The sequence below is a fragment of the Ammospiza nelsoni genome, chromosome 32 (assembly GCF_027579445.1).
Source record: "Ammospiza nelsoni isolate bAmmNel1 chromosome 32, bAmmNel1.pri, whole genome shotgun sequence".
NCBI classification, from domain to species: domain Eukaryota; kingdom Metazoa; phylum Chordata; class Aves; order Passeriformes; family Passerellidae; genus Ammospiza; species Ammospiza nelsoni.
In genome coordinates this window covers 2,333,478-2,357,333 of record NC_080664.1, presented here as the reverse complement: position 1 = coordinate 2,357,333, position 23,856 = coordinate 2,333,478, and the positions used below count along the sequence as shown (strand labels likewise).

The 23,856-nt window shown below is 67.4% G+C and overlaps 2 protein-coding genes across 2 annotated transcripts; one reads left to right on the top strand and one right to left on the bottom strand.

Annotated features, from left to right (window-relative positions):
* The first annotated feature begins 1,168 nt into the window (after nt 1-1,168).
* SPRYD3 (SPRY domain containing 3) lies at nt 1,169-7,937 on the top strand. Its single transcript, XM_059491254.1, is given in 12 exon segments — nt 1,169-1,525; nt 2,593-2,772; nt 2,980-3,055; nt 3,351-3,475; nt 3,974-4,109; nt 4,217-4,405; nt 4,938-5,087; nt 5,426-5,483; nt 6,186-6,305; nt 6,378-6,526; nt 7,078-7,122; nt 7,124-7,937. Coding segments are annotated over 11 exon segments (1,305 nt in total). The 5' UTR covers nt 1,169-1,525; nt 2,593-2,605; the 3' UTR covers nt 7,214-7,937.
* Nucleotides 7,938-8,289: 352 nt separating this feature from the next.
* Nucleotides 8,290-23,041, bottom strand: TNS2 (tensin 2). Its single transcript, XM_059491255.1, is given in 29 exon segments — nt 8,290-8,654; nt 8,753-8,782; nt 9,105-9,173; nt 9,464-9,650; nt 10,180-10,257; nt 10,774-10,851; nt 11,073-11,165; nt 11,487-11,612; nt 11,938-12,225; nt 12,651-14,087; nt 14,089-14,436; nt 14,800-14,904; nt 14,992-15,057; nt 15,708-15,831; nt 15,949-16,015; nt 16,458-16,518; nt 16,593-16,705; nt 17,183-17,266; nt 17,510-17,574; nt 18,124-18,246; nt 18,474-18,524; nt 19,266-19,323; nt 19,325-19,435; nt 19,843-19,886; nt 20,491-20,529; nt 20,911-20,949; nt 21,041-21,078; nt 21,434-21,545; nt 22,878-23,041. Coding segments are annotated over 29 exon segments (4,242 nt in total). The 5' UTR covers nt 22,944-23,041; the 3' UTR covers nt 8,290-8,512.
* Nucleotides 23,042-23,856: the final 815 nt, after the last annotated feature.

The following is a 23,856-nucleotide window of genomic DNA, read 5'->3' as shown; positions in this document are numbered from 1 at the left end:
CAGCTTGATGGAGCACTGGGATTTTACGGGGGCAAGGACAGTAACACCTGTCTGGGACAGGAACATTGGGGCAGCTCAACAGGGACACCAGAATGCAACAGGGTCAGGGACACAGGACAAGCCCATGGGGTCATCAGGCAGTGATGGGGTCACAGTGTTACCCCTGTGCTGAGCTGTGAGTGACAGAAACACCCCATGGGGACACTGAGCGGTGAGGGGTCACAGTGTCACCCCACAGTGGACTGTGGGTGGCTGGGACACCCCTTGAGGACACTGAACTGCAGTGGGTCACAGTGCCACCCCATGATGGACTTTGGGTGACAGTGACACTGGGACACCCCGATCATGACAAGGAACTGTGACAGGTCACGGTGTCACCCCCATGGCTGAGCTGTGGGTGACAGTGACACTGGCACACCCCACTGGTGATATTAAGCTGTGACAGGTCACAGTGTCACCTCCATAATGAAATGTAGGTGACAGTGACACTGGGACACCCCGATGGTGACGCAGCTCTGCTGGTGACCCATTACCAGTGCCATCCCAACAAGCTCTGGGTGGCAACATGGGGACAGCCCGAGGTGACATTGAACTGGGACAGATCACGGTGTCACCCCCATAACGAGGGGATGGGGACACTGGTGCACCCCCAGGTAACCCCTGGGCTGTGACAGTCACAGTGCCACCTCCCCTACAGCACAGCAGAGCGGACATGGGGACACCAGACCAGCTGTGGCCTGGTGACCAGCCCCGTGTGCTGGCTTGGGGGTGGGGGTGTATTAATAACTTAATTAATTTCTAATAAATCCACCCAGCAGAAGTGTTGTGAAGTCCTGCTCCTCCCCCTGGGTCTGGGGGACCCTGAAACCCCCCCCAGTGTGGCCCCAGTTCAAACCAGTGACTCCCAGTCCAGCCACATCTCCAGTGCGAGCACAGCACTGCTTTGTCCCCAAGCTGAGCCCCTCAGTGCCCCCAGTATCCTCCAGTTCCTCCAGTCCTCCCAGTAACCCCCCCATCCTCCCAGTTCCCACCTGTCTCCGCAGTTTCCTGCATTCCCCCCAATCCCCCCCAGTCCTTCCTAGTCGTCCCCAGTCCCCCCCAGTTCCCTCCATTCCCCACGGTTTCCCCCAGTTCCCCCCAGTTCCCTCCCAGTCCCCCCCAGCTCTCCCCAGTTCCCTCCATTCCCCATGGTTTTCCCCAGTTCCCCCCAGTCCCTCCCGTTCTCTCCAGTTCCCTCCACTCCCCACGGTTCCCCCCAGTCTCCCTCAGTCCCCCCGTCCTGCAGGGGGCGCCCTTACACCTCGCCCCCCATGTCTGCAATGTCACATGATCGTGACGCGCCCTCCCCGATTTCCTTGCTAGGCTCCGCCTTTCTCCCGTTTCGTCCTCCGATTGGCTGAGGGAGCCGTCAGTCGGGACGCAGCGGGTGGCGATTGGTCTCCGGAGCACAGTGGGCGGGCACAGGGAGGCGGAAGCGAGTGGGACCCGGATGTGAGCGCGGCCCATGGAGGGGGCGGGACCCCCGGTAAGGGGCGCTGGGGGCTCCGAGGGAGATGGGGAGGGGTCCTGAGGAGCTCTGGGGGCACGGGGAGAGCCCGGGCTGGGGGGGTACGGCAGCGATTTGGGGGTCCTGGGCGGAACTGGGGAGGTCGGGGGGGTCGCATGCTGGGGGGCGGCCGCGGTGCGGGGGGAACGGGGGGGTTGGGGGGTGCTGGGGATGGGAAGGGAGACCCCCGGCATGGGGAGACCTCGGTGTAGGGCGAGGGTCGGGGTTGGGCTGCCAGGTGTGATTTGGGGGGGATCAAGTGTGATTTGGGCGTGCCAGGTGTGATTTGGGTCTGCCAGGTGTGGGTTTGGAGGTGTCAAGTGTGATTTGCGGGGGGGAGTCAGGTGTGATTTGGGTGTGCCAGGTGTGGGTTCGGGGGGGGGCAGGTGTGATTTGGGTGTGCCAGGTGTGGGTTTTGGGGGCGGGCAGGTGTGATTTGGGGTGTGCCAGGTGTGATTTAGATGTGCCAGGTGTGATTTGGGTGTGCCAGGTGTGATTTGGGGTGGGGGGGTCTTCAAGTGTGATTTGGGTGTGCCAGGTGTGGGTTTGGGGGCGTCAGGTATGATTTCGAGTGTGTCAGGTGTGGATTTGGGGTGTCAGGTGTGATTTAGGTGTGCCAGGTGTGGGTTTGGGGGGTCAGGTGTGATTTGGGAGGTGTCAGGTGTGATTTAGGTGTGCCAGATGTGATTTGGGGGAAGTCAGGTGTGATTTTGGGTGTGCCAGGTGTGATTTGGGTGTGCCAGGTGTGTGTTTGGGGTGCCAGGTGTGTGTTTGGGGGCGGTTTTGGGGTGTCAGGTGTATGTTTGGAGGCAGTTTTGGGGTGTCAGGTGTGTGTTTGGGGTGCCAGGTGTATGTTTGGGGTGTCAGGTGTGTGTTTGGGGGCGGTTTTGGGGTGTCAGGTGTGTGTTTAGGGTGCCAGGTGTGTGTTTGGGGGGCGGTTTTGGGGGATCTCGGGTTCGGGGGGTTCCTGGCCGATTTGGGGTGTCACTTTCGGCTGTGTCGGTCCCACCCGTCCTTTCGGGGGTCCCAGCGTTGCCTCCCCGCAGGAGCCCCCCCGCCATGGATGACCTGAACCTGCACTTCAGGTTCCTCAACTGGCGCCGGCGGATCCGGGAGATCCGGGAGGTGCGGGAGGGCCGGGACCGGGACCGGGATCGCGACCGAGATCGGGGCCTGCGCTGCCAGGAACGCGCCCGGCACATCCTGGTGGACGGGGACACCCTCAGGTACCGTGGGGAGCCCCAGGAGGGGCTGGGGGCACCCACAAAAAGGGGCTGGGGGGCCCAAGGAAGGAAGGAAGGTGGGGGATGCACCCGGGGGGATGGGACGGGGCTGGGGGCACCCACGGAGCTGAGGGGGGTCTGAGGGTACCCGGGGGGTCGGGGCCTGTCTCAGCCCCCGGTGCTGTCTCAGCCCCACCCCGCTCCCCGCAGCTACCGCGGCCCCTCGGGCGAGGTCGGCTGTTACGTGGCCCCGCGGCCGCTGACCCGCGACAGCAACTACTTCGAGGTGAGCGGGGGCTGTGCCGGGGCTGTGCCGGTGTCTGTCCCTGTGTCTGTCCCGGGGGCCTGTCCCGGGGGGTTGTCCCAGTGTCTGTCCCGGGGGGCCTGTCCTGGGGCTGTCCCGGTGTCTGTCCCGGGGGTTGTCCCGGTGGTTGTCCCGGGGGGCTGTCTCCCGGGGGGCTGTCCCGGTGTCTGTCCCGGGGGTTGTCCCGGTTGTTGTCCCGGGGGGCTGTCTCCCGAGGGGCTGTCCCGGTGTCTGTCCCGGCGGACACGGAGCCCTGACCCCCCCGGGCCGTGCCCAGGTGTCCATCGTGGACAGCGGCGTCCGCGGCACCATCGCCGTGGGGCTGGTCCCGCACTGCCACAGCCTCGAGCACCCCCCGGGATGGGGGCCCGGCTCCGTCGCCTACCACGCCGATGATGGAAAGTGAGTCGCGATAGTGGGGGGCGGGGCCGGGAGGGCGGGGATCGTTCGGGGAGTGGGGATGTCGCGATAGCTAGCGGAGAAGTGTTGGGATAATTGCGGGTGTTGGGATAGTAAGGAGTTTCAGGACGCTGGTAGATGTCAGGATGTGAGATGAAGAATTAAATGATTGGGGATGTCAGGGGTATTGGGATAGCAGGGGTGTCAGGATATTGGGGAGTGTTGGGACATTGGGGGTGTCAGGATATTGGGGTGTTGGGACATTGGGGGTGTCAGATATTGAGGGGTGTTGGGACCTTAGGGGTGTTGGATATGGGGGAGTGTTGGGACATTGGGGGTGTCAGATATTGGGGAGTGCTGGGGCCTTGGGGGTGTTGGATATGGGAGGAGCCAGGGGGGCAGCAGGACTGGGAGGTGTTGGGAGGCACTGGGGCCTTAATGACAGCCCCCCCAATCTGACCCCCCCTTTTTGGGGTCCCCCCCGGTTTTGGGGTGCCCCAGGCTCTACAGTGGCCGGGCCAAGGGGCGCCAGTTCGGCTCCAAGTGCAGCTCCGGGGACCGGATCGGCTGCGGCGTTGAGAGGGGCTCGTTCGGAGCCCCCCCAGCCCAGGTTTTCTTCACCAAGAACGGCCAGAGGGTGAGGGGATCCCCCCCACTTCCTACTTTGGAGTTTCCCTAAATCCCAGATGGGGGGCCTGGGGGTGCCCCTGAGCCCCCCTGACGCCCTGACTCCCTCAATTGCAGGTGGGGGGTCTGGGGGTGCCCTTGTCGCCCCCGGGGCTGTTCCCAGCCGTGGGGCTGCACTCGCTGGGCGAGGAGGTTCGGCTGCACCTGCCCCCCCCCGGGCCCCCCGAGGATGAGGGGGGGGCCATGCTGGTGGACAGCCTGGAGGAGGAGTGGGGGAGGCTCCACGACGTGCGGCTCTACGGCTCCGTGAGCACCCGGGAACCCGGCGGGGAAATGGGGGCTGGAGCCTCCCCCAGGGCTGGGGATGGCCCAGGGAGGTGGGGCGGGGGCTCAGAATGAGGGTGCAGGGGAATGGGGTTGGATGAGATTGGATCCCCTCACTGGGTTGGGTGGTCAGAGATTGAGGTTATGAGGTGAGAAGAGCTGGGCTCTGGGAGTTTGACTGAGGACGGTTTTGGGGATGGGACAAAAAGGGTCCCCAATCCTGGGGAGGGTGAAGAGGGGGGCTGTGACACGGGGCTGGGGTAAGGGGGTCCCAGCAGAAACATCAGGAGTCTGGGGGTTCTTGGGTGCCCCTCAAATCCCCTGTGCATCCCCCCCAACCCTCTATGGCTCCCCCTCTCAGCCCCTGTGATCCCCCAATTCCCCCAGCACCGCTCAAACCCTCCCAGGTGCTGTTTTTAAGTGGGGAAGGGAATGAATTTTGTGGATCTGGGGATGGTCCGGGTTGGGGGGTGCCCCCTTTCCCCCCTCTCTGAGCCCCCCCGCGCCCCCCCAGGTGTTGGAGTACGTGGGGAAGGGGAAGAGCATCGTGGATGTGGGGCTGGCCCAGGCGCGGCGGCCGCTCAGCCCCCGCAGCCACTACTTCGAGCTGGAGATCCTGGACCCCGGCGAGAAGTGCTACATCGCCCTGGGCGTGGCCAGGAAGGTGCGCGGGGGGCTCGGAATTGGGGTACGGGAGGGCTGGCGGGGGTGGAGACACCTACGGAGCTGGGGGTGGTAGGGAAGTGGGTCAAAAATGGGGGTCTGGGGGTTACAGAGGGAGTAAAGGGGGGCTGGAGCCTCCTCCAGGGCTGGGAGTGGCCATGGAAGGAGGGGAGGGGGCTCATGTTTGGGGTACGGGGGGGCTGGAGCTCTTCCCCAAAAGGTGGGGGTAGGGTGTCAGAAATGAGGGTTTGGGGGGGGAAAATTGGGGTCTGTGAGTTGGAGGGGGGCTTGATCCCCCACATTGCCATTGCCTCTGTCCCTCCCCTGTGCCTCCCCCAGGACTACCCCAAAAATCGTCACCCTGGCTGGAGCAGGGGCTCAGTGGCCTACCATGCAGGTGAGCCCCCCAAAAGTGGGGGGGACCCCCAGATGCCAGAACCCCCCCAAACACGGGACCCCAATAGTGGGACCTCCTCGTACTCTTTCTGCCCCTGAAAACCCCTTTCCCATTTTTCCTCTCTATTTTGGGTTGCACCCCTATAATGAGGGTCTGGGGGTCTCCCCCATGACCTCGGGGGTCCCCCCTAATTTGAGGGGTCCCCATGGCTCTTCCCTTCTTCCTTCCTCCATCTTTTTCCTCTTCATCCTCTTCCTTTCCCAACCCAGTATCCTCCCTTTTTTTGGGGTGCACTTCTATGGGGAGATCTGAGGGGTGGTTTCCAGCACCTTGGGGTGGGGGGGCCCTATGGCCTCTTCCTCCCCCTTTTCCACCCTTTTAGCTCCTTTCTCCCTCTTTTTCCTTTCCCTTTCCCTTTCCCTTTCCCTTTCCCTTTCCCTTTCCCTTCCCCTTCCCCTTTCCCTCCCTCTTCTGTTTTTGGGATGCAGCCCCATGGGAGGGCTCCTCCTCATGACATGATTTGGGGATCCCTCTGTGCACCCCCATCCCCAGTTGTCCCCTTCTCCTTTTCCCTTCCTCCTCCTCCTCCCCTATTTCAGCCTATTTCTCCCCCTTGCTTTGGGGTGCACTGCCATGGAGAGTATCTTGGGGTTTCTTCCACGAACTGGGGGGGTTCCCCCTAATTCGAGGTCTCCCCTACAGACGACGGAAAGCTGTTCCATGGCAGCGGGGTCGGAGATCCCTTCGGCCCCCGCTGCTACAAGGGCGACGTGATGGGCTGTGGGATCATGTTCCCTCGGGACTACGGCCGGGACAGCGAAGGTACCGCGGGGCTGCGGCCCCCCGAGGCTGGGCGGGCTCGGGGCGGGCCCCTCACCCTTGTCCCCGCCCCAGGTGACAGCGATGACGCCTCGGAGCCCCCCGAGGTGAAGGTGAAGGTGCGCAACGTGATGTACCTGGAGGAGGAGGAGGAGGAGGAAGAGGAGGAGGAAGAAGAGGATGGGGAGGACATGGAGCAGGAGCAGGAGGGCAGGAAGGTCGTGGTAAGGGTGGGGATACCCCGCAAAAAAAAAACCCCAAAAAATCTGTGCCCTAAAAAGCCCCCAAAAAGCTCCTCCTTCACCCCAAAATTCTCCTTTGTCCATCATAGGGATCCTTTTGAATCAATCTGGGGATTTTGGGGTGGTTGGGGTGTCCCACCCCCCCCTAATATTTTAGGGTGACCCCTGGTTTGTCTGCGATCCCCACACGTGTTTGTGCCGCACCCCTGGACCCTCCATCACACCAAAAATCCCCCCTGCAGCCCCCTTGGGTTCCCTTCACAGTGCCTCACCCTGGGGTCACCCCCTTTGCCCCCACTTTATTGGAGATTGGGGTCTCCCCGCCCCCCCCTCACATTTTCGGGTGACTCTGCTGTGTGTCCCTGAACCCCCCTCCATGTGTTTGTGCCCTGTCACCCCAAAAATCCCCCTACACCCCCTTTTGGCTCATCTTTCCTTGCCTTACTCCCCCCCTTCCCCCCTGTTATTTGGGGGGGGGGTGTGTCTGCTGCCCCCCAGTCTCGCGGTGACCCCCCCTGTTTGTGCTCCCCCAGGTGTTCTTCACACGGAACGGGATGGTCGTGGGGCGCAGGGAGGTTGGGGGTCCCCCCCGGGGGGCTCTTCCCCACTGTGGGGATGCTCAGCACTGGCGAGAAGGTCAAGGTGGACCTGCACCCCCTGAGTGGATAAAGGGGGGATCTGCGTGGGGCCCCCTCAAAACCTAAAACCCTGCGGTGCTCCTGGTGCCCCCCACCGGGCCCTCCCAGTGCACTTTAGGGGGTTTCCACAGCAGTGGGGACCCCCCCAAGGTGGTTTTTAGGGGGTTCACTCCTGCCCCCACCCCCATAATGTCCCTCTTATGGGGCCTCTTTGGGGGGGGTTCCCCTCATTGAATCCCCCCTCAAAAGTACCCCCCACCCATGCCCCCCTGGATGGTTTTTGGGGAGTCTCAGCCATGGCCCCCTCATTTTTGGGGGACTCAATCCTGTCCCCCCCCAATTATCCCAGTGACCCCCAGGTGGATTTGGGGGTGTCAGTCCTGCCCCTCCCACAATGGGTGACCCTCGTGCCCCCCACCAGAGCCCCCCAAATCACCCCTTTGACCCTCCCCACCCACTCAACCCCTCCCACTCCACTGACCCCCAGTGCCCCCCCAAACCACACTTGCACCCCCTCATCTCTTCCAGCGCTCCCCATTCCTGGGGGGGGTTCCAGGGGGCAGAATTTGGGGTCCCCCATCATGAATGTAACCAGACCCTTCCAATTCCTTGGAACCCCCAGAGTCCCCAGCTCCGTGCTGGGGGCTGGGCTGGTTTTGGGGTCCCCTTTGATGTTTGCACATGGCGGGCGGGGGTCCCCATGCCGCCCCCCCCCCCCCCCCACCAAATAAACCCATTTCTTACACCAAAATAAATGTAGATTTATTGGGGTTCCTCCAGGACCCCCCAAGTTGCAGGGGGTGTCCCTGTGCCCCCTTTTCTACCAACCTCCACTTCTTCACTTGAGGGGACGGTCAGGGGGGTGTAGGAAGTTTTGGGGGGCCTTCAAGGGCTGTTGGAGGGTCTGGGGAGTATTGGGAGGGGTTTAAGGGGGAGTTTGGGGGTCCCCAGTAGGACTTTGGTGCTTAAGATAGTGGGAAGGACGATTATGGGGGTCCCCTTGTGCTCCCTCAAATCGGGGGTGTCTGGGAGGGTTTGGGGGATCCGGGGGTGGTTTTTGGGGGGTTTGGGGGTGTTCAAGACCGTGGTAATGAAGGTGATGATGGAGGGGGTTGGTTATGTGTGTCCCCTTGTCCCCCCCCCCCCTTGGCACAGGGGACTCCAGGGTGTTTTGGGGGTCCCTCAGTGTCGTGTCCCCAGCAGGACCTCTGTGAAGGTGGGGGGGGGAGTCCCACTGGGTTTGGAGGGTGCCCCCGAGCCCCCCCTGCCTCGGGGGGGTTTGGGAGTGCCCAGGTGGTTTTTGGGGTGCGGGGGCGGTCCCCGGTGTCCCTCAGTGCCGCGTCCCCAGCAGCACTTTGGTGACGAAGGTGACGATGGCCCCCGCTGGCTGCTCGGGGTCCAGCTCCGCGAACACGTGGCACGCGTTGCCCCCCCCCGGGGCCCCCGCCTGCTTTGCCACGAACCCGAAAATCCTGGGGGGGGCCGGCGGGGGGAGGGGGGTAAGGCCAGAGTCAGAGCCGTGCCCCCCCCTCCTTCCCGGGGGTCCCGTTCTGGGGGTCTCCCCACCTACCTGGCCGTGGTCCCGTCGGGGTTTGCCCACCTGGGGGTGGTTGGAGGGGTTGGGAGGTCAGGGAGGGTTTGGGAGGTGGGGGTTCCCCCCCGTGCCCCCCCCGTGCCCTCTCCGTGTCCGCGCCGTACCCTCCGTGCCCCTCCGTGCCCTCTGTGCTCCCCCCGTGCCCCCGCCGTGCCTCCCCCTGTGCTGTCTCCGTGCCCTCTCCGTGCCCCCCCTGTATTCCGCCGTGTCCCCCCGCTTCCCCTCGTCGTGCCCCCTTGTGCCCCCCCCGTATCCCCCCGTGCCCCCCTGTGCCCTCTTCGTGCCCCTCCTCCTGTACCCCCCCCCCTGCCCCCCCGTGCCCCCTCACCGGCGCTCCTGCGGGTCGGTGCCGCAGTGGGTGACGCTGCTCACGGGGTAGTGCCGGCGGAAAAACAGTCTGGGGGGGCAGCGGGGGGGGCACGGGGTGAGGGGGGGCGTGGGGGGCAGGGCAGGGTGCCGAGGGGTTCGGGGGGTGTCGGGGTTTGGGGGATTCGGGGTTTCCAGGGCTTGGTGGTTTGGGCGTTGGAGGTCGGTGTTTCGGGGGTTGGGAGGTTTGGGGGGTCGGTGGTTTTGGGGGGATCTCGGTTTGAAGGGGCCCTGGTGTGGGGGTTGGGAGGTTTGGGGAAGGTCGGGGTTTGGGGTTGGGGGCTCAGAGGGGTCTGGGTTTGGGGTTCGGGGGTGCCTCACTTGCGCTGCCGGTCCGTCAGGGTGATCCCCTGCACCGACACCTTGAAGTGCACGGGGCTGGGGGGGGGCCGCGGGGACCCCCCCGCGCTCGAGGCCCCCTCCAGGAGGGACCCCACGGCCTTGGCCACGGCCTGGGGCCCAGTCAGGGCCTCGGTGCCCACCGAGCCCAGGAACAGCACGGAGCAGGCTGGGGGGCAACGGGGGGAGCTGCTCAAACCAGGAGCAGCGCCCCAAACCCGGGACCAGCACCCCAAACCGGGACCAGCCTCCCCAAAACCAGGAGCAGCACCCCAAACCCGGGACCAGCACTACAAACCCGGGACCAGCACCCCAAAACCGGGACCAGCACCCCAAACCCAGGAGCTGCACCCCAAACCCGGGACCAGCACTACAAACCCAGGAGCAGCACCCCAAAACCGGGACCAGCACCCCAAAACCGGGACCAGCACCCCAAACCCAGGAGCTGCACCCCAAACCCGGGACCAGCACTACAAACCCGGGACCAGCACCCCAAAACCGGGACCAGCACCCCAAACCCAGGAGCTGCACCCCAAACCCGGGACCAGCACTACAAACCCAGGACCAGCACCCCAAAACCGGGACCTGCCCCCGCAGTGCCCCCTGTCCCGATGCCAGCCCCACACGGTGACCCAATGCCCGTGCCTGCAGTGCCCCAGTGCCCCTCCCATGCCAGTGCCCCCCGTGCCCAGCCCCACCTGCCCCCTGCCTCAGGAGGGCTCCGGCCGTGCTGACATTGGGGGGTCCCGGCGGCTCCGGGGGCTCCTCCTGCAGCTCTGGGGAGGCAGGCTCAGGGTGGGGGGGGCGGCCGTGCCCCCCCGGAACTGTCCCGGCCGGGGGAGTTTGGGGGGGCTCTGGGGGCTTTTGGGGCTGGAGGAGTCTCTGAGGGGTCCCATCAGCTTTTCGGGGGGGTCTCCGCTCTTTGGGGGTGTCCCCGCAATTTTGGGGGTTCCTGCGGTTTTGGGGCATCCCAGCGGATGTTCAGGGGGTTCACGTGGGGGTTTTGGGGTGTCCTCGCGGTTTGTGAGGTGTTCCCTCGTGGGTTTTCGAGGTTTCCCAGGGGAGTTTTGGGAGTTTCCCTGCGGAGCTTTTGGGGGGTTCCCGGGAGTTTGGGGGTGTCTCCGTGGGATTTTTGGGGTGTCTCCCATGGCTTTGGGTTTCTCCCGGGGGCTTTTGGTGTGTCCCGGGAAGGAGTTGGGGAGGTGTACCCGCAGTTGGAGGGGGAATTCCTGTGGGGGTTTTGGGGTGTCCGCAGGGTTTTGGGGTGTTCCCGCAGTTTTTGGGGTGCCTACCTGCGTGGGGGATGCGGAGGGTGCAGGGCAGTGAGATGGGGGTGATGGAATGTTGCAGCACCAGCGCTGGGAGGCTCCCTGGGGAGAAGAGGGGTCAGGGCACCCCAAAACCCCCACGGACTGCCCGAAGCCCCCACAGATTCCCTCGGACCCCAACCCGTCCCACCGACCCCCCTGAGGCCCCCAGAGCTCCCCTTGAGACCCCACTGACCCCCACAGCCCCTCCCACCGACCTGGGACCCCCCCAGACCCTCCGCGATCCCCCCAGACGCCCCCAGTGCTCCCCGAGCCCCCCTCACCAAAGTAGGGCTCCTCGGGGCACCCCCGGATTTTGACGCCCCTCGGGCCCGTCTCGATCAGGAAGTGCCGCACCAGCTGCTCCTGGGGGTCCCCTGGGGGGCCGGGGGGCGTCAGAGGCCAGCGAGACCCCCGAGATCGACCCCGCCCCCCCAAGGGGTGTCCATGGGGGGTTCAGGGGGTGTTGGGGGTGTCCAACCCCCCACGGCCCCCCAGAACTGCAGGGGGGGGGGGTCTCTGGGTGGATTTGGGGGCTGCTGGTGGGGAATTTGGGGGGATTTTCAGGGGTGCCAGGGTGTTGGGGGTGTCAGAGCCCTGGGAGACGCCCGAGACCCCCCTCCCAGCCGCCCAATATTCCATAGGAAGTGGATTTGGGGCATGCCGGGGGGGTCCGTGGGGTTCGGGGGGATCCATACCCGCTCTGGAGGCGGCGCGGGGGGGCGGGACCCCCACCCTGAGCGCCAGCCCGAAGGCCCCCGGGAAGCTGCTGCTGCGGCGGACGAGGAACGAGCCGGGAGGGGCCGCCTTGAGCAGCGCCACGGCTGGGGAGACACGGGGGGGGTCACACGGGGGAGGGGGCACACGGGGGGTACCCCACCGACCCCCCCTGACCCTCGAAGCCACCCATAGACCTCAGCCATGACTCCCCCCATAGATCCCTCCCGGACCCCCCGGTGCTCCCCCACAGACCCCCCCCAGCCCCCCACAGCACCCACTGACCTCCCCTCACTGACCCCACCCTCACTGACCCCCCCGTTCTCCCCTGATCCCCTCAATCCCCCTCAAAACCCACAAGACCCCCCCAAACCCCTCCCTTCCAACCCCCCCGGCAGTTCCCGGCCCCAGTGCCCCCCCATCCCCCCGTACCTTCCTCCCGGGACAGCCCCGGTTTGTACCAGAACTTGCTCGTGTCCTGCACGAAGGTGCCCCCGGGGGGGGTCCCGCCCGGCCCCTCCCCCGCCGAGGGGGCTCCCTGGGCCCCCCCCGGGCTGCGCTGGGGTGAGGAGGGGTCGCGGGGCCCCCCCGGGGCCGGCGGGTGCCGCTTCTCGGGCAGGGGCGGCTGCGGCGGCGGGGGGGAACCGGGGGTGCCGCTGCCGGGGGAGGGGGCGCGGGGGGGGCCCGGCCAGGGGGTCCCCTCAATGGGGCTCCGCCGTTCTGGGGGGGCACAGAGAGAGAGGAGACCCCCAAAACCCTCATGGGGGGCACAGAGAGATAGGAGACCCCCAAAAACCCTCGGGGGGGGGGGGGGCACAGAGAGATGGGAGATCCCCAAAAACCCTCTGGGGGAGCCTCCACAGACCTGTCCCCGGTGTCTCCTTTCCCCCGGCACTCCCCAACACCCCCGGGCCCCCCAGGTACCCCTTTAACCCCCCCAAATCCCCCCAGCCTCCCTCAGTTTACGCCTCAGCTCCCCCAAGCCCCTCTGTGGCCACGACCCCTCCCCAGAACCCCCCCAGCCCCTTCAGACCCCCCTCAACCCCCCCTTTAATACCCGATAACCCCCACCAAACCCTTTTCGATCCCTCCAAACCCCAAACTCCCCCAGCCCCCCATTAACCCCTTCGCGCCCCCATCGTTACCTGTCGGCTCCTGGGGCTCCCCCGCGGCGGGGGTGTCGTAGCCCCCTTTTCCGGGGGGGGGGTCCCGCTCCGCTCCCAGCCCCGGGCGGCCGCAGTGGGGGCAATTTGGGGGCTCCGGAGGCGGCGCGGGGGGGTCCCCCCAGCCATGGCCGCCGTAAATGGGGCGGGTGGGCAGCGGGGAGATGCCCCCCCAGCCCTGGCAGTCCTGGCAGGGGCAGAGGGGCGGGAGCCCCCCCAAAAGCAGGTACCCCCCCGCCACGGGGCGCCCGTAGCTCCCCCACGGGGGGAACCCCTCGGACAGCGAGCGCTGCACCCCCCGTTTGGGGGGGTCCCGGGAGGGGGCCAGGCTGGCCCGGCGGCACAGGGGGGGGCACGGGGGGGCCCAGGTGCTGGGGGGGGCCCAAGGGCTCGGGGGGGTGGGGGACACCGGGAGGCTGTGAGCGGCACAGGGGGGGCTCTGGGGCGCTGCGATGCCGTGGGGTGCGGGGGGGCTGTGCAGTGAGGGGGTCCCGTGGGCTCCCGGGGGGCTCAGGGATGCGGGGGAGCCGTGGGACATGGGGGGGGCTGGGAGTCCCTCAGATATCGGGGTGATGTGGGACATGGGGAGCCCGGGGGGTGCCGGGGTGCCGTGGGGTTTTGGGGGGCTGTAGGATGTCGGGGAGCTGTGGGGCGCTGGGTTCTCCTGCGATGTCGGGGTCCCATAGGGTGTCAGGGTCTCGTGGATCAGTGGGGTCCCGTGGGGGATTGGGGGGCTGTAGGACACCGGGGACTTCTGGGCTGGGGGGGGGCTCTGAGGAGTGTGGGGGCCCTGGGGTGTTGGGGATCCGTGAGATGGGGGGGTCCCATAGGATTTTGGCGTCCCATAGGGTGATGGGGACCCCTGGGATGTTGGGGTGCCGTACGGAGTCGGGGTCTCCAGGGATGTTGGGGTGCCGTGGGACGCTGGGGGGCTGTAGGGCAGCAGCGAGCCCTGGAATGTGAAGGTCCCCTGGGTGCTGTTGGGCACCAGGGTGTCCTGGGAAAGTGGGGTCCCATGGAATGTCGGGGACCCCCGGCATACTGGGGTCCTGTGGGTGCCATATGGCACGGGGACCCCGTGCGATATTGGGGTCCCGGGGGATGCTGGGGGGCCATGGGGCGCCGGGCTCCCGTAGGAAGTTGGGGACCTCTGGGGTGCTGGGGGGCCATGGGGTGTCAGAGTCCCGTAGGGCTTTGAGGGGTCATAGGGTGTGGGGGACCCCTGGGGTTTGGGGGCTGCACAGGATGTGGAGAAGCCGTGGGGTGTCAGGGTCCCAGGGGGGCTGTGGAGAGCGGGGGTCCCATGGAATGGGGGGGGTCCCGTGGGATAGGGGGGTCTTATGGGATATTGGGGTCCCATAGGACAGCGGCGTCCCGTGAGATGGGGGGGTCCCGTGGGATATGGGGGTCTCATGGAAGAGGGGGGTCCCGTGGGATATGGGGGTCCTGTAGGGTGTTGGATTCCCGTAGGGTGCTGGGCTCCCGAGTGCCTCGGGGCTCCCATAGGCTGTGGGGGTCCCAAGCGCTTCGGGGGTGTTGGGGGGCTCCTCCCCCGGGCCGGGGCTCTCGCGGCCCCCCCGAACCCCGAACCCCCCCAGCAGCTGCTCCAGCTCCCGGCGCTCGGCGGCCGTGGGGGGCGGGGGGCGGCCGTGGGGGGCTCCGGGGGGGGGCGGGGAGTCAGATTCCCCCCCGTGGGAGGAGGGACCCCCCTTCTTCTGCACGCGGGCGTAGGGGCTGCCATCCAGGGGACCCCAGGTGTGGGAGGGCTCTGGGCGGGAGAAGGGCAGTCAAACCCCCCTCCACCCGCACCCCCAAACCCCCATGGGACCCCCCGTGCTCTCCCCGACCCCTTCAGGCCATGGGGACCCCCCCCGTACAGCCATGTTGCCCCTCAGAGCCCCACGGGCACCCCCAGTTCCCACTGGCATTTTCTCCAGGCGTGGTTGAAGGGGGGACCCCCCGGCCTCCCCCAAAGTCCTCCGTGCACCCCCAAAGTCCCCTTGGCCCCCAAACCCTCCCAGGCACCCACCTCTGACACTCCAGGTCACCCTGAGAGACCCCCGCACCCCCGCACCCCCATCACAGGGTCCCTCCTCCCGCACCCCAATTCCTGCCCGGCCCCCCCACTCACCCTCGGGGCTGTCCCAGGGCTCCTCAAAGGAATCGCGCCGCACTGCGGGGTCCCGCACCCCGTAATCGATGGGGGTGGCGGGGGGGCCGCGGGGGGCGACCCAGCCTGGGGAGGGGCAGCAGAGGTGGGAGGTCAGGGGGGGCCAAAGGGGAATCCCCGCTGCTCTCTGCCCCCCAAAACCCCAAAACCCACCTTCGACCCTCTCGGGGCCTGAGGAGAAGATGAACTCGACGGTGGCGTCGGGGGGGAAGCGCTGGTCTGGGGGGATCAGCAGGAGGGTTTGGGGGGGTACGAGAGGGAGGGTCCGAACCCGCACCCCCAAATCCCCGGTGCAGCCATTCGCAGCCCTCAGACCCCGAAGTGCACACCCCAATTCCCCCAGCACCACCCTGCTTGATTTCATCTGGGGGGCTATGGGGGAACTGGGGGCATTCCTGTTATTTGTGCCCCCAAATCCACCCATGGCTCCCTCCAGATAAAATCTGAGTCACCCTAACACTAACCCTAACTCTACCACTAAACCCTAACACTAACAATAAACCCTAACCCCAAACCAACCTTAACTGTAACCCTAATCCTAACCCAATGACTAAACCCTAAGCCTAACCCTAAACCTAACCCTAACTCTAACCCTAACGTGATGACTAAACCCTAACCCTAACACTAAACCCTAACCCAAAACCAACCTTAACTCTAATCCTAACCCAGTGACTAAACCCTAACCCTAACCTAACCCTAACTCTAACCCTAACACAATGACTAACCCTAAGGCTAACCCAACCCTAACCCTAACCCAACCCAACCCTAACCCTAATCCCGAGCCCCCCGAGCACCCCCAAACCCCCCCCGTCCTCCCGCAGCCCCGCAGCCCCCCGGCTCTCCCGGCCCGTGCCCCCCCGTGCCCCCACCTTGCCAGGCCAGGTCCAGCTCGTCCCGGCGCAGCCTCAGGCGGGGCCCGCGCAGGGTCCCCGTGTGGAACTGAACCCCAAAAACCGCCTCGCGCCCCCCCCGCCGCCGGTGGTAACAGCGCACCTGGGGGGGAGTGGCACAGGTGGGCGGGGGGCTCGCACAGGTGAGCGGGGGTCGCACACAGAGGGCGGGGGTCGCACACAGAGGGCGGGGTCCCCCCTCCCCGCGGGCCCCCCTCACCATCACATCGCCCTTGAGCAGCAGCGCCGGTTCCAGGGTGACACAGAGAGACTGCGAGGCGGGGGGGCTGCAGGAAAAGGGGGGGTGTCAGGGTTTGGGGGGGCCGCGGGGAAAGGGGGGGCATTGGTGGGGCATGGTTCAGGGGGGCACGTTTGGGGCAATCATTTTGGGGGAGCATTAGAGGGTTAGGGTTTGGGGGGGCACGTTTGGGCAATCATTTTGAGGGGGTGTGTCAGGATTGCGGGTACCCCCTGAAACCTCAGCATCCACAGAGCACTGGGGGAAACTGGGGGAGCCCCTGCACCCCTCAAAGGGGGGGGGGGGGGTGTGCTGGTCAGGTTGGGGAGCGGGGCTCTGAGCTTTGGGGGCGCCCCAGGACCCCCAAACAGACACAGTGGGGGATGGGAGGGGTGGGGGATGGGCACGGCGGGGTGGGGGCGAGGTTTGGGAGGCTTCGGGACCCCCCCGAGGTGCAGGGGAGGTCAGGTTTGGGGGGGGGGGTCACTCACTAGACCCCCGAGGTGTAGACGAGCTGCAGCGATTGGTAGATCTTGAGGAAGGGGCGGCAACCTGGGGGGGGCACGGGGGGATTATTGGCGGCCCTGGGGGGCTGCCGGGGTCCTCCCCCCCCACCCCAAACTGACCGTCGGGGGGGTCGTAGGCGGGCAGGGGGGGCAGCAGGACGTGGTGCAGGAACTGGGGGGAGCTGTTCAGGCGGAGCCGCCCCGAGAGCAGCGCCCCAAAATCCTCCGTGTACCTGGGGGGACGGGGGGGCACGGGTGGAACCCCAAAACCGCCCCAAAACCACACCAAAACCGTGCCAAAAATCCCCTCGAAACGAGCCCAAACACCAACTGAAACCACGCCAAAAAGAACCTCAAAACCACCCCCAAAACAGCCCTAAGAATCACCCCAACACCATCCCAAAAATCACACTAAACCACACCAGAAGTTACCCCTAGAACACTAAAAGCCATCCCAAAAGCACCCAAAAATCACCCGAAGAAACGCCCCAAAAACCACCCCAAAACCTCTCAAAACTACTCCAAAAACCATTGCCCCAAAACACCCCAAATCACCCCAAATCACCCCCAAACCCCCCAAATCACCCCCAAAACACCCCAAATCACCCCCAAACGCCCCAAATCACCCCCAAAACACCCCAAATCACCCCCAAACGCCCCAAATCCCGCCATGGCCTCCCCCAGGACCCCCAAACCCCAGCCCCCCCCACCTGCGCTGGGAGGGCTGCAGGACCCCCCCCAGTTTCTCCTCGCAGAATCTCCTCATGCTCAGCGCGTTCAGCGCCTGCTCGGGGCTGGGGGTAGAAAAGGGGGGTGAGGTTCCCCCAAAGCCTCCGCGGCCCCCCCGGGACCCCCAATCCTCCCCCAAACCCCGCACGTTTTCTCCACAGCCCCAATCCCCCCACGGCCCCTTTACCCCCCCAGCACACCGCTCACTCCCCCATGAACCCTCCCGGGACCCCCGCCCTGCCCCCCAACCCCCCATTTCCTCCTATAAACCCCCACCAGCCCCCCCAAAGACCCCCGGCCCCCCTCACCTGCCCCACACGTCGCTGTAGTGCAGAAACGCCCCCACGACCACCCCGACCGGGGCCTTGCTGCCCTGGGGGACGGGACGGGTGAGGACCCCCAGAACCCCCCAGTAACCCCCCAGTAAACCCCCATGTCCCCGAGGGCACCCCCGAGTGTCTCCCAGAGTCTCCCCAGCACCACCCAGTGCCCCCCGCAGTCCTGAGCGCATCCCAGGGACCCCCAGAGCCCCCCCAGCGCCCGCTCAGTGCCCCTCCAGTGTTCCCCCCATTGCCTCCCAGTGCCCCCCCCAGTCCCGAGCGCATCTCAGGGACCCCCAGTGCCCCCCCAGTGTTCCCCCCATTGCCTCCCAGTGCCCCCCCCTCCCCCAATGCCCTCCCAGTGTTCCCCCCAGTGCCTCCAGTGCCCCCCCCCCCAGTGCCCCCCCAGTCCCGAGCGCATCCCAGGGACCCCCAGTGCTCCCCCCCAGTGCCCCCCCAGTGTTCCCCCCATGGCCTCCCAGGGACCCCCAGTGCCAGCCCAGTGCCCCCCCCTGTTCCCCCAGTGCCCCCCCCGTGCCCCTCCCCGTTCCCCAGCCCCCTCCCCGCTGTCCGCAGCCCCCCAGCCCCCGCCCCGGCCCCACCTTGCAGAGCAGCACGGCCACGTTGCGGGGGTGCCCCCCCAGACACCCCTCGAGCGCTTTGCAGACGGAGCAGAGCAGCTCCAGGGGGGGGGCGAGCAGCTCCGGCCACCCGAAATCCAGAACCTGGGGGGGGAAGGGCTCAGAGCCGGCACCCCGAACCCACCGGGACACCCCAAACACCGCGGGACACCCTGAGCGCACCGGGGGGCCCCCGAGACCCCAGCTCCACTCCCGGAGACCCCCGCAACCCCCCAGGGAACCCCCACCTGTCCCCTACCCCCTCCCAACCCCACGGGACCTGCCCCAGGACCCACCCCCCAACCCCGCGGGACCCGCAGACCCCCCCTCACTTTGGGGTTCAGGCGCGGGAGGTCGCGGCGCTTCTCGGCCAGGTTGAAGATCTGCGGGGGCACCGCGGGGTCGGGGGGAGCTCGGAGCCACCGGGAGCGCCCCAAAACTGCCCTGGAACCCCCAGATCCCGCCCCCACCACCCCCGGCTCCCCCGTGCCCTATCCCCCCCCACCCCCATTGCTCCCAGTGCCCCCCGCACCCCTCTCGATCCCCCCAGTGCCCCCAGAGCCCTCCCAGATGTCCCAGCCGTTGTCCCCGTTGCCTCAGTTGCCCCCCCAGCAGCCGCATTTGCTCCAGTTGTTGCCCCAGTAGCCCCAGTTGCCAACCAGCTGCCCCAGCTGTTGCCCCAGTTACCCCCCAGCAGCCCCAGTTGCCGCCCCAGCAGCCCCAGTACCCCCCAGGCAGCCTCAGTTACCCCCTAGAAGCCCCAGGTGCCCCCCCAGTTGCCCACCAGCAGCCCCAGTTACCCCTCAGAAGCCCCATGTGTCCCCCAGTTACCCCCCAAGCAGTCCCAGTACCCCCCAGCAGTCTCAGTAGCCCCCCCAGCAGCCCCAGTACCCCCCAAGGAGCCCCAGGTGCCCCCCAGGTGCCCCCCAGGTGCCCCCCAGCAGCCCCAGTTACCCCCCAAGCAGCCTCAGTTACCCCTCAGAAGCCCAAGGTGCCCCCCCGGTGCCCCCGCAGCAGCCCCAGTGCCCCCCAGGTGCCCCCCCAGGTACCCCCCCAGTAGTCCCAGCTGTCCCCCAAACACCCCAAGCACCCCCAGTACCCCCCCGGTGCCCCCCCCGGCTCACGGTGTAGTTGGGGCCGTGCCGCGCCCCCAGCAGCCGCGCCAGGTGCCGCAGGTGCCCCCCGGGCCCCCCCCTCGCCCCCCGGCAGCGCCACGCTCAGGATCCGCTCGGTGACGAACGCCAGGTCCAGCGGGGGGGGGGGCGCGGCCTCGGGGCTGGGGGCGCGGGGGGTCCTGGGGGAGAGCAGCGGCTCAGGACGGGGGAGGGACCCTCCAGAACCCCCCAACCCACCGGGGGGATCTGACCCTCAGCGCCCCAAATCCCCCCCCCAGCACCCCAAAACCTCTTGGGATCGCCCCAAATTCCCCCCTGCCCGCCCAGCACCCCAAAAACTCTTGGGATTGCCCCAAATTCCCCCAGCACCGCAAAACCTTTTGGGATCCCCCCAGATTCCCCCAGACCCCTTCCCAGTACCCCAAAACCTCTAGGGATCCCCCCCAGATTCCCCGACCCCCCCGAGACCCCTCCCAGTACCCCAAAACCTCTTGGGATCGCCCAAAATTCCGCCCCTCAGCACCCCAAAACGTTTTGGGATCGCCCCAAATTCCCCCAGACCCCTCCAGCACCCCAAACCCCGTACCTGGGCAGGGTGCTCCGCTGGGGGGCGCTGTCGAGCGAGGAGCCCTGGAGGGTCCCGGGGGAGCCCCAAAAACGAGGGGGGGGCAAAAAGGGGTCAGGGGGGGTCCCAAAGCACGGGGGGAGCCAAAGGTCGTCCCCAAACACGGGGGTGAGGAAGGGGGGGCAAAGGAGGGGGTCCCCAAAATAGAGAGGGGTCGAGGGAATCACGGGAGGGTCGGGGGGACCTGGGGTGTCCTCATAACACGGGGAGGGGCAGGGAGGTCCCCAAAACATGAGAGGGGTCGGGAGGGGTCAGGGATGGGTAAGAGGGGGCCAAGGGGGTGTCAGAGGGGTCCCCAGAACACCGCGGGGTCACGGGGATGGCGGGGTGGGAGAGGTCCGGGGGTCCCCAACTCCTGGGGAGGGTCAGGGGGGCTTGGGAGTCCCGGGGGGGTTGTTGGGGATACAGGGAGGGATTGGGGGTCACGGGGGGGTCAGTGAGTCCGGGGGTTTTTGGGGTTCCGGGGGTTTGGGGGTTCCGCGGGTTTTGGGGTTCCCGAGGTCTCGGGGTTCCGGGAGTTTTGAGGTTTCGGAGGTTTTGGGGTTCCGGGGGTCTCGGGGATCCGGGGGTTTGGGGGTTCCGGGGGTTTGGGGGTTCCGGGGGTCTCACCACGCGCTCGCTGCGCCGCACCGGGGCCGTGTTCCGCCTCTGCAGGGGCACAGCGGGGTCTGGGGGGGCCCGAGCACCGGGCAGGGGGCAGCGCCCTGCCCGGGGGGGGTCCCGAGGGGGATTCGGGGGGTTCAGCGGGAATATCGGGGTGCCGGGGCTGACACGGGTGTTTGGGGCTCCCGAGGGGGGAGTCCCGTCTCCTGCTCGGGGGGCTTGGGGGGGTTTCGCCCCTTCCGTGGGGTCCCTGATTCTGCCTGGGGAGTTTGGGGGTCCCGAGGGGAGTTCGAGGGGTCCTGCCCGGGGGTGCTTCGGGAGTTCGGGTGGTGTCCGAGGGGTCCGGGGGTCTTGAGGGGGATTTGGGGGGTCTCGGAGGGTCCTGCCCGGAGGCTTTGGGGAGGTCGCCCCCACCCCTCCACTTACCAGCTCAGGCGGGGGCAGAGGTTGGCACGGTGACGTCACCTGGAGGAGGACACGGGGATTGTCCCAAAGGGGACCCCAGCCCCAAAAAGGACCCCCAGCCCTTGAGTGACGCCCCCGCCCCCCGCCGTACCTTGCTCTCACATCTCTTGTGGGCGGCGACTTTGCAAACTGGAGGGACAACGGCGACATCAGAGACCCCCGGGGTCCCCCCGGGGACCCCTCAGGACCCCCAGTATCCCCCCCCACCACCCTCCTGCTGCCGCAGCAACCTCCCAGTATCCCCAGTAACCGCCCACTGCCTGCAGTGAACTCCCCAGTAACCGCCCACGGAACCCCCCAGTGCTCCCAGTGACTCCCCCGTGCCCTCCCAGTGCTCCCAGTAACTGCCCAGTGCCCCCCCAGTGCCCCCCCCCAGCGCTCCCACTGCCCCCCGGAACTGCCCAGTGCTCCACTGGCCCCAGTAACCCCCCCACCCCCCCATCCAGCCCCTCGGTGTGTCCCGGGGGTGTCCCGGGGGTGTCACCTCTGCACACGAGCCCGTGGGGTCCCAGGGGGGTCCCGCAGCCCCCGCAGGGCGCCCCCCGGCGCAGGCTCCGCTCGCGGAACGCGTGGGGGGCGGCTGGGGACGGCCTCGGCTGGGGGGACACGGGGGCGTCACCGCTTGTCCCCCGCGTCCTCCCCGTGCCACTGCCACGACCTCCCGCGTCAATTCCGTGTCGCCCCATGACCCTCCCGGATCCCATTTCTGTCCCCCCATGTCTCCCCTGATGTCACCTCTCGTGTCCCCCCATGTCGCCCCTGATGTCATCTCTCGTGTCCTCCCCCCTTGTCACCCTCTGTGTCTCTTTTGTGAACCCCCCCGTGTCCTCCCCGGGTCCCCTCGGTGACCCCCCCCGTATACGGCCCCCAGTCCCACCCATCGTGTCACCTCCGTGTCCCCTCGTGTCGCCCCCTGCATAATCCCCGTCCTCCTCTGACCCCTCACGCGTCCCCAGGTGCCACCCCCCGTGTCCCCTCGGTGTCACCCGTGTCCCTCCTTCTGTCCCCCATGTTCCCTCCATGACTTCCCACTGACCGCTCCGCGTCTCCTCCGTGTCACCCGCGTCCCCTCCATGGCGCCACAAGTGTCCCCGCATGTGTCCCCACCATGTCCCCCTCTTGTCCCCCCCAATCCCCCGTGTTCCCCCCTCGTCCTCCCCTGCGTCCTCTCTCGCATCCCGCTCCTGTCCCCCCCACGTCGTCCCTGTGCCACCTCCGTGTCTCCCATGTCCCTTCCGTGAGCCCCTCGTGTCCCACATGTCACTCCCCGTGCCCCCCCCGTGTCCCCGCTTGTCCCTCCCGTGGCAACCCCGCTCTCTCTCGTGTCCCCCCCGTGTCGCTCATGTCCCACCCGTGTCCCCCAGTGTCCTCTCGCCTCCCTCTCCGTGTCCCCCCCCCCCCCCCCGCTGTCGTCCCGCGTGTCCCCCCCGTGTCCCCCCCGGCCCCTCTGGCCGCGGGCCACGGACAGCGCGTCCCGCAGGAAGCGGGGCCGGACCAGCCCAGGAAGCGGCGACCCCTGGGACGACCCCGCCGTTCCCACGGAGGGGGAGGGGCGTGGGAGCGTGTGCGGGGGGAGGGGGCAGCGGGGGGGGGGGGGCGTGGGACGGGGAGGGAGGGGCGTCGGAAAAACGGGAAAAAGTGGGGAAAAGTGGGAAAATGGGGGAGAACGGGGGGAAAGGGAAAGTGGAGGTGAGGGGTGAGCGTGGGAAAATATAGGGAGGGGCGGCGGGGGGAGGGTCAGACTCGAATTTCCCCCCCGCCCCGTCCCGAGGTCACCCAGCGTCACGCGTGGGGAGGGGGCGGCTGGAGCGGGGGCGCCACGGGGGGATCCCCCCGCCCCCAGCCCCCCCTTCCCGGCCGAGGGGGTCCCCACCCTCCGCAGGACCCCCCCCCCCCCCCCCCCCACGGGGAGCTCCCCCCGCTCCTACCGTGTCGGGGCCATCGCGGCGGCCGAGCGCGCGCAGCAGCGTCCCCACGGCCCCGGGGGGCTTCATGGGGGGCTCCGCGGGGACCTCGGGGGGGTCCCAGGCACTGCCGGGGGCTCTCGGGGCTCCCCGCGGGTCCCGCGAGCGGCTCCGTGGCCGAAGGCGCGCGGGGAGGGGCCGTTTCCGCGAGCCCGGAGCCGCTTCCCGTGCCGGGGGGGGACACGGACACGGGGGGGACACGGGGGGGGACGACACGGGAACGACACGTGTGGCCACGGGGAGGGGACACCGGGAGGGACATAGGGGAGCCAAGGAGGGGACGCCGGGAGACACACAGAGGAGATACCCGGGGGGACACGGGAGGGACACGGGGACGGGACACCGGGAGGTTCACAAGGGACACAAGAGGAGGGACACAGGGGCGACACGCGGGGTGACACCTCCCTCTGCTGACGGCGCCTCAGTTTCCCCCTTTCTCACTTGCAGGATCCCCCAAATTTCCTCCCGAGCCCCCCGGCACCTTCCTAGCGCTGCCCCCGCCCCCTCCTCTTCATCCTCCTCCTCCTCCTCCCACCGCCCCCCCGTTAATCCGCTCCCGCGGGCCCCGGGGACCCCCAAACGCGGGGGGAAAGCGGGGGCTGGACCCACTCCATGGGGACCCCCAAAGTCAAGGAGGAGCGGGAGGCTGAGACCCCCACAAGGAACCCCCAGGCTAGGTGGGAAAGGGGATCCTCAGCCCTATGAGACCCCTAAACTCGGGCCAGGGGATGTTGGTTCGGGGGGCTCAAGAGACCCCTCTCGGGCTGGGCTCCCCAGAGGGTGCAGGGACCCCAAACCCCTCCCGTGCGAGGCTGGGGGGGGGCTCCTTTCAAGGGGAGGAATTTTCAAGGGGGGCGTTGGGGTGGGGGTTATTGAAGGAGGAGAGGATTTAGGGTGCAAAGAAGGTTTTGGGGTGCAGGGCCGGTTTCGAGTGCGGGTTATT